At 37.3% G+C, this 9,435-nt stretch overlaps 2 protein-coding genes across 4 annotated transcripts in view; one reads left to right on the top strand and one right to left on the bottom strand.

Moving 5' to 3' along the window:
* The window catches only part of LOC109840783 (ras-related protein RABA1f-like), a 3,369-nt gene extending 2,970 nt beyond the window's left edge, over positions 1 to 399 (top strand). Inside the window, 1 exon segment of the mRNA XM_020409547.1 lies at positions 1 to 399. This exon segment is cut by the window's left edge and continues 11 nt beyond it. Within this exon segment, the coding sequence (XP_020265136.1) occupies positions 1 to 102 (102 nt within the window). The 3' untranslated portion in view covers positions 103 to 399.
* The window catches only part of LOC109840782 (E3 ubiquitin-protein ligase Arkadia-like), a 17,040-nt gene continuing 9,143 nt past the window's right edge, over positions 1,539 to 9,435 (bottom strand). For all 3 annotated transcript variants that reach the window (XM_020409545.1, XM_020409544.1, XM_020409546.1), the window contains 5 exons: positions 4,139 to 5,064; positions 3,545 to 3,912; positions 2,545 to 2,646; positions 2,122 to 2,286; positions 1,539 to 2,000 (listed from right to left, as the gene is read on the bottom strand). In XM_020409545.1, coding sequence (XP_020265134.1) covers positions 1,854 to 2,000; positions 2,122 to 2,286; positions 2,545 to 2,646; positions 3,545 to 3,912; positions 4,139 to 4,976 — 1,620 coding nt within the window. In that variant the 5' untranslated portion in view covers positions 4,977 to 5,064 and the 3' untranslated portion in view covers positions 1,539 to 1,853. The remainder of the gene's footprint in view (positions 2,001 to 2,121; positions 2,287 to 2,544; positions 2,647 to 3,544; positions 3,913 to 4,138; positions 5,065 to 9,435) is intronic.

The following is a 9,435-nucleotide window of genomic DNA, read 5'->3' as shown; positions in this document are numbered from 1 at the left end:
GTTGGTGATGATCCTACTACTTTACCAAAGGGGCAGACCATCAATGTTGGCTCTAAGGATGATGTATCAGCGGTGAAGAAAGCTGGTTGCTGCTCGTCTTAGAGTAGGACGCGCTTTATGGTCTCAGGATATTTCTGCTGCTCCCAGAGTTATTACCCTATGTTCATCCGCCTTGTTGATGCACTTGCGGTAATAAGGGCAATATCTTAGGAAAATTGTCTCACAGATTTTACATGTGATGATGGCATGGAGAGAGGCTTAAATTGTTGTGTTGCTACAAGAACTCGGATTTGGATTTGTTGAAATATTGTTGTGGTGGAGAGTACTATTGTTTCTTCATTTATGTATTGAACTTTTCATACCGTAATCGAAAGTCATGCTCACTTTACCCTTGTCGAATGTTGCGCCTCTTGGATCTGTATTGTGCTGTTAAAAAAATTCATACTTTTGCGCTGGACTTTTACCGGTTCGTTTTTTCTTGCTTTTATGGGCATGACAGTTGTAATTGGTTTCTCGGCCGAATGTAGGCTGGCTGAGGAACATATGAAAGGAGATGAAAACAAATAGTAACACTGCGGGAAACTCTGTAGGTTCTCAAAGAGCCATGTCAAATGATAGTTTTGGCATGATATTACCCATTTCGCAACATACAAGGCTTTTATATATTTATATGGTTGATGTGGTGAGGGTGGGCAATTGTATTACTTATAAGAAGGCTTTTTTTTCTGCCATGTTCAGCCTTCACTTGATTTCACACGAGCCAAACATTGGGTTTGTAACTTTTGGAGCTGTTTGGTTCCGGTTTTTGGATGGGTAAAAAGGAGGAAAGCTGCCAAAAATGGCAGCTTTTTGGTAGCTTTCCCCCAATATCTCCTCTATATGGCAGCTTTTCCCTTTTTACCCATCCAAAAACCGGAACCAAACAGCCCCTTAGTTAGCAACATGTTTGTAAAGAGGGGGAGAAAAAGCATTTGTCTTGTTTGTAGGGGGAAAATAAGTTTCTTTTTCCATTTGAAATAAGAATTCTACGTTCTATTCATTTCTGTTTCGCCTTGGGTTAATGGTCCGTCGCCATTTAAATGAGGTCTGGAAGAGAAGCAGCAGGGTCAACAGCTCCGAGATCAGGAACTAAAAGAGGAACCAAAACCACTGAACTTCTTGGAAAGCTAAACAGAAATAAATAAGAATCAGTAGAGCGAAGAGCAAGAGTCCCATCGTAGGACTTAATAAATGACAGGCATATTCAAGAATATAAGCATTTTCTTTTTTTCAAATCGAATGAAGAAGAATTACGAAAGTTAGATTGAAAACCTATCAAATGGTCTTTATCTATAGTATTAATAATGTACCAAGAGAAGGAATATCATTGGACTAGCAGACTCCTTCCCAAGCCCCATGTATTGCACTAATACAGGGACAATTATTTTTTGATGCGCCATTAACACAACGTCTACGGAAATAACCACCGCAGACTTTGCTCATCATCAGATAATAAAAGTATATTGTCAATATAAGAAATGCTAAACCAACAACCAACGTTAAATCCCCAAGCGACAATGGCCTGCCTCTAATTTAGAGGCAAAGGCTTGCATATATTCGCTTCAAACACAAGAAATAAACACAACAGATCTATCAGAACTCTGCTGATTAAGTTACTAAGTAATAAATGACAACATCTACATGCTAGCTAAAATGTCTAACAAAATGAACAATTTTTTTTGCTTCTGTACAGTTATTAAGCTTGCCTTAACGTCTATGACCACTACTAAATGTATCTGGTGCAAGGACAGCATTTATCCACAGTTATTTACACCATATACGAGTTTAAACAAATAAATACACATACGGTCCCCTTATCCTTCACTATTATCCGCAGCCAACGCCGTCTTTTTGCAAATTGGGCACAAGTTCTTCACTAGCAACCATTGCTTTATGCAGTCCCCATGATAATTGTGGCCACAGTCCAGAGTGCCAATGATCTCATCCTCCTCATACTCCACCTGAAAAATTCAAAACCCTTGGTATAACCAATAGAAGAGGATGTCTACTTCTACCGACAATGAAGATTAAGCTTAAGAAATTGATCAGAAATGCTTAGAGTCAAGAAATGGCATAACGTACCTGGCATATGATGCAAGGATCAGTCTCTTCAGAAAATCTGCATAACTTGTCTGATGGCAGCAATGTTTGTGAATTATACACACTCGTCTTGAGATTCTTTATGATGGATTCTTCAGTCAGGCCAGTTTTGACATTTCCGATTTGTTCTTCCAAGGCTAAGAGCTCCTGTTGAGGCAATTTGAAAGTCGACATTACTGAAAAATGATATCTACTACTAGAGAGCAAACTAAATCCAGAACGTTCTTGATTGCCATGGTCACACTTCAGCTAAAAAGTTCCCCCCTATATCTCAAACTTCACATTTGAAAGCAGAATGTATCATGCAGATAAAGAAAATTGCTGCAAACAGGCAAGGGACTCAGGCGCACCCAACAAGGAGGCCCAATAAGCAAGCTCAAATCCATAAAGAATCTATTTATTTACCTCATAGGACATTTCATCTATGTCCAGTCGCATATCTTCGTGCTGGTCGATCATATTCCCTCCTCCAGAAAACCCTGAGATGTTATCCACAACCGCAGCATCCTACACGTGCCAAGAAAAATCAACAGTTGATGACCTTCAATTAAGAGTTAAAAAGGTAGAATCTAATTCTGGTATTTCAAATTTCTTACCTTGCAAGGCAGTCATTTTTTTTAAACAAGGGTATCCATACCTCTTAAGAGTAACTGCCTAATCCGTCAAACATGTGACATGTTTAAGTCCTATATTAACCGTTCAGCACAAAGATAGCACGTCTATTAGCTTGATAAACATGGCCCAACATTTCGGCCTTTTTGATACAATACATGGTTGTTACAGTAGTTATTTAATTTCGAGTAAAAGATTGCAATGTACAGGTTTGCAATAAGTACTAGCAGAGTCTATAGAAATCAAGGCAAACTGACTCAAACAAATTCAGTGCAGGAAAAAAAGAAGAAGAAATAGTTGAAAAATATGGATCAGTGACCATCACATATCTTTTGTGTTGCATGTTCAATGCTACTATTTGCAGCTTACCATTTAGTTCAGATCAAACAGCAAGACTAAAATTTGCTAATGATCAAAAGCTTGACTTGTTCCAATAAGAAACACTAGCCAGAAGTGTTGGATACATTTCATATTTATCCTTCATCTAGCAATCATGTCCTAATCTCCAGAATGCTAAGGTAATGCAATTTTCCTTTTAATGCCCCCACAACTCAAATTTGTAATCCATAAATGTACACAAAATAGTAGACTAGTATACCAGACGGGACTGCACTAGCACGCTAGTGGTCCCTTAACTCAATTTTGGCACCTCTAAGATTTCCCATCACTGGCATATTGTAGAAAGGCTTCAATTTCAATCAGTGATCAAACAGTTTGATGCATACATGCATATTCAAGAAACCATTAGAGCAGGAAAAAACTTCGAATAAAGAGTCAGAATGATAAAATTTACCTCTGAGGATAAAATCCTCACACCTCCATAACTAAAATCTGGAGTTGCATGGTGTAGATGGCGAGGCCTGAAAATCTGTTCAGCACCGGATGGAAAGTATGGAAATCTGGAACCTGAATTTGGACCATGACTAGTAGGATTTACATAGACAGGATGCAAGGGATTGAATGGATGTTGATAAGAAGGTGCTTGCATTTGAACTTGGCCATAGCTTGGGTGTTGCATGGTTTGTACAGGTGCTAGATGTTGAAAACCAGGCTGCGGTGTATGACTGAAAATGACTCCAGCATTTGCAGTGGATGAGGTATCAGGGAATGCCTGAACGCCCATATTTGTCAAACCAAAAGCATTTGAATGAAGGCATCTTCCTGAGAAAATAATGAAACCTATTATGTTTCTCCAATGTCAAAACTATTCAAACTCCAATCTAGACTAGAAAGAAAAACCATTATGTATTATAGATGCAATTCCTTTATATTTTATAAATGGTTGAGTGCACTTCTCGAACCACCAAAACCAACATTTATTGCTCATATTAACATCATTATCCACGTTTTATAAATGGTAATATCCAGGATAAACACAAGTGCTTACCATGTAGATGAGACGTCGGATGGTTGTAAATCCAATTAGAAGATGCCCTGTCATCAGCATTATTCTCAGTGCCAAATTGTGACATCCACACGTTGCTCGCAGGATGCAAGGCATGACCCATATGAGTCGCTTGAAGCACATAATTAGGATGAAAATATGCAGGTTCTGGTTGAAGACTGATGGCACTAGATCTACTACTCATTCTATGAGATCCCTCTGCTGTTTGGATATTTCCTACCTCTTGGTACCCAGGATGCTCAATATTTGTAGAATCAGCCTGATTCACCCCTGGTTCATATGACTGCTCCCACTGTGGCAATCCACAGTTTAAGGAAAGAAAAGGCAATGCCTGACTAGAGCTTGCAGGTCCATCAACACTGTGCTGGTTTCCTGGAGGTATATCCACATTCTTCCTTTTGCCAACTCCTATGGTACTATCAGCGAATTCATTATGCATACCAAACTTGTCTATAAGTGGGAAGTGGTCGAAGGAACCATTATTCTCAGCAGGGAAGTTTCTGCTAGATGACGGTAACATGGAAGGTATACAGAAATTGGGTGGAGTAACAGCTCCTAGTCCAAGATCTCCAACTGACTGGAACCGCTGGAAACCATTATACTGGCTTCCATAGAAAGCAGTCCTGTCGTTGTAGTCCCTAAACAAGAGACCCTGTTCCATAGTACTTCCAGAAGTTGACATCGAAGAACGAACACTCTGATTGGTGTAGTCAGCAACTTGTCCTGTGCGAATGCAGCGATCAGGATAGATGTGACTGACATCTTGTCCCGACTGCATTTCAAGCAGTTGCTGAGTGCATAGTGTAGTTCTCTGACCCATGCCGGTGGCTGAAGCTTTTATTCCTTCAGAGGACACTATATAGTTGTGCTTGGTGATATCTTAGTCTCAAATCATGAACCAGTTCTTGCTGTTGAAAATTGTACATAAAAATTGGCATTAGGAAAATGAAAACACTTAGTAAAACGAAAAGTTAATAAATCAAGACAAACATCTACAAAAATAGGTGTAGACGATGGTAGGGAACGTTTAACAAACTTTCATAATATACAGGGAACGTGACATATTTTCTTACAGTTTAATATACTGCAAGAAAATGCGTTGCTAAGAATAAACTGTCATATAGACGCTTCATCCAAAAGCTGAATGTGATAAAAAAATGGGCCAATAAAGTATATAAAAAAAACTCCTCAAGCGGGCTCCACGTAGGAATACCAATAATGGAAACATGACTTTCTCAGGAAAACATAATAAATATGGGGCCCAATAAGATTAATTTTAACTGCCTGCAATGAGGGATGAATACAAGCCTCGTGAAACCCAGCGAAACTCTTCGATTGAAGTACTTAAGCAGATGGGGTCATGGAACAACAATGTATATCACACTATCTCAAAACAAACTAATAGCATCTTAATGAATTTCTTACTCTTGTTCCATAGCTAAAGCAGGCTAAAAAACATAGAATCACTAGATGACATTAATTGATTTACTTTTCTTCTATTCATGTTCATCAGATACAAATAGGGAAGGGAAAAAAAGAGTAACACAAAGTCATAGGAATAATGCGGAAAATTTATCATGTTTTCTGCTATCCTGCAAAACAATTTCCTCCTATCTCTGTAGCACACAGTTGAGGTGAGGCCAAAGATGGCAACACATTCACCAGTAGCTAGCCTAACATGGTTACCATAATAGATCCAGAATATGAAGGAAAAACAAGACCGTATAGAGAGAACAACAGAAAGGAAATTGCTTCGAGCACTAAAAGTCACATTATAGGTTCATCCAAATTGCACAGATGAGGGTTTTGTTAATAGGAAGGAAAAGGCAACACAGATAGAATTGGAATAAAAAGCTAGGTGAAAGCTAACGAGTGGAAGCAATAATTGATGAACAACTACGGTGATTACATGATCACGAGCAATGAACACGAAAGAACACCAAAGCAGAGATTCTTAACGGTGTGCAAAGTCCTAAGCAAGAAGATACCCTAGATGACATATACCATAATACAAATTCCTTAAAAGAAACTATAATAACGATAAGATGCTTGCTCAAAATGTCTGGAGAATAATTTCGTGCCATAAATGGATTAAAGAGGACCTTCGATGCAAATCTCAGATATTGTGGAAGGTTTGTAAGAATGCTTAAAGATCTTAATGACAAATGTAAGCAGGAAAAAATTTATATATTCAAGTCATTCTCACAAGTTCCTATCGGTTGCCTTATTCAATATGCCAACTAAAGTTTACTCACACCAAAATCCTTAGACAATCCTTTTTAAGTATCTCTTCCTTGTCCCTACTCCTGTTCAGATAACATTTATCTTTTATCATCTTTCCACTTCGACCGAGCTGGATAAATATTAGAGTATGAGATTTGGTCCTCTAACATTCTTGAAAGAAAGAAATTAACCTGTCATTTGCACTAAGGGGGAAAAAAGGAGAAGAACAGTAGGCCAGCCTTCACTTGCCTCCCTCCCGCTCCCCATTCCTATATCTAAGATAGTATTTTGCAGTTCATTATCAGCCAAGCTAGTTTTTTTAATTACTATTTATGCAAATTGTCCACTTGCAAACACCACAACTCTTGAAACAAAGCAACAATATGAAAAGAATGTGATTTGAGGTTTAGGTTCAAAAAAAGAATGTGATTTGAGGTTCTGATAAACTCTTATCAATATATACTGATGATACTTGGTAAAATATATAATTCCTAGTCATATATAAATTACATGCTGACTCAGACTCTTGCACATGGTAATCATCAAACTCAAACACCAAGAACACCGAAGTATGGGTGCATAAATTTGCACTCGCGCTATCTGCATGCAATTGTATAGTAAATACTTATATCGTTCACCTTTCTTCCGCACATACCCAAGCTAATATATTGAATGCACCAATTAACATGCCACAGATATTGTTAAAACAAGGCATAAAACTCCTCAGTTATGCATATCAATAAGTAGAAAGGCAGGCATATTTGGAAGTAATCTAAACAAGTTAGATGCATATGTTGCGAAAATGATCTATAATCTAAACAAGTTAGATGCATATGTTGCGAAAATGATCTATGTCTCTTGGCAAGATTGCACAATGACAACCACAGATATATCACATCCATTGTCTGTTAAAAATTCAGTCATTTATGGCCAAAATGTGCAGGAACATACTAGAAGTTCAATTTCATTGAAGCCTGACTGCTGTGAAAATTAGTATATATTTATGGCTCAAGTACACATGTACAGTAACACTGTAGTAGCAATTGTTTGGTAATACAGGATGCTGATCATGAAAGGCTTCTCTTCGTTATGAAAACTTATTTGGGCATGCTTAGCATGAAGTGCTGTGGTGCATGTTTGGCAACGATAACATTTAACGAAGACTAAAGAAGGATATTTTTCCTTAAAATTTTAAAAAAGTAAAAATCAAAATAAAAAAATCAAAAAAATCGAAAGATGGAGAGAAGTTCAGAATCTCAAGAATGCGAAATTAGCATAATTAAAATGGAATATATGGCATGTAATTTAGCAGATCCTATAAAATGAGCATATAGTTAAGATTGATGGCCAAGAAAAACTTGATAACAATTTTCGTTAGTCAGAAATAAATTGATCAACCTTATGGTGATCGACAAGGACGTGGTTCATAGGATCACAGCAGGGACGGTTAAATTAAAGTTCTGGAAAACAATGTGCTCATAAAGTACCCATTATATTAAAGTGAAATTCTATAATCTCAAATTCTGGCAGTCAGAAAACACATGAACATAGCAGATATAATGATATTGAGATGCACAAATGGCAATACTCCAAGGATCTGCTTGACAATTGGAATCGAAGGAGAAACAAAGAAAATGGGGATACATGAGACATTTTTTTAATGTTCGCCAATCTGGCAAGAGGTGGAAGTGCACCGACACCTTCCGCTTCAATATAACTACAATGTATTTCCATATTCAATTTATGAATTTTAAAACCGAAAGCCACATAGGAAGCGAGAAAGCTTCTCTTTTTTAATTGTTATGTTAATCAATAATGATTTACCTTATCTAACATTTGTAATGTTTGGTATGCAGTTCACTAAAAACTTTACGACTTCTATTGCGACAAACCAATAGGTTTAACAAAAAGAAATGGTGTTCTCACTCACACACGCTTGCTTACTCTCCTACCTTCCTATTTTCGATTTTGTCCAATTTCCAACAGGGGCTGAGAGACAGCGCAACGATTATGGCATCTATAGGTTGACGGACAAGGTGGTTGTGAACCTGAGAGCAGAAATGGTAAATTACAAAGCTGAATAAAGGAGAAAAAAGGATTCATGTCCATGAGACTTTGGGATACACTTTGGGGTACAGGATTAATTTGTATTGTTGCTGTTCCTACACCTATAATCTGCAGACCCGTGTGGCCAATAACTGATATCGAAAGCTCCTCCTGTTACGAATCAAGTGGACCCAAGATATAGATAATTGATAGATATTTAACATGAAGATTTATACTTTGGCTCCAATGTCCGAACGTAGATCATATTTAATATAGTGGATCCACTATTCAAATCGGTAATTAGTTTGTCCGACATACGCTTTCCATTTCTGAAAGAAAGAAGTTTTGTAACTTATTAGCAGTTATCTGCTTCAAGATGTTTTCCCAAGGACCTATTAGCCTATAAATTTCCCAAGGACCTATTTGCCTATAAATTTCCCAAACTACAACCGAGTCTAGACAGAAAGGTAGGAAGTTACGTCTTGAGTATGTTGATAGCTTGTTGGACACCAAATAATCCAAATGATAAACTGGAGTCACCTTCCAATCACAATGATTGTAACTTGTAAGGTGTTAAAGAAATTCACATATTGGAAAAATGTCAAAGAAAAGAGTTGTGTGGTCATGATACTTGTCAATTTCTTACGATATGTGACACATCTTTTACAATTTGATACAATATGCAAAAAAATAATAATGCAGATATTATTATGAACCTATTTGGTCAATGTATCTTAAGATACAGTTGGTGCATCCTATGATTTGATTCATGTTCTAGTGATATGTTATAAAAGTTTGACTTGACTATAAACAAGTTTCAATTTGTCTATGCTTTTAACAAAAGAAAACTTCCATTAAGCACAACCTCGACAGGAGACAAAAGGAGAAAAAGGAACCGGACAGGCATAGGCTTGGCCATGGTATATGTATGGAAGGAAGATACTTGACGTTAATAAACTCTTGGATAGAAAACCATGAATACTTTGAATTTGGAGGGTCAAGTATCTATA

This window comes from Asparagus officinalis, chromosome 5 (genome assembly GCF_001876935.1).
Source record: "Asparagus officinalis chromosome 5, Aspof.V1, whole genome shotgun sequence".
NCBI lineage: Eukaryota > Viridiplantae > Streptophyta > Magnoliopsida > Asparagales > Asparagaceae > Asparagus > Asparagus officinalis.
Note: the sequence above shows the minus strand (reverse complement) of the source record. Positions and strands in the feature narration are given on the sequence as shown.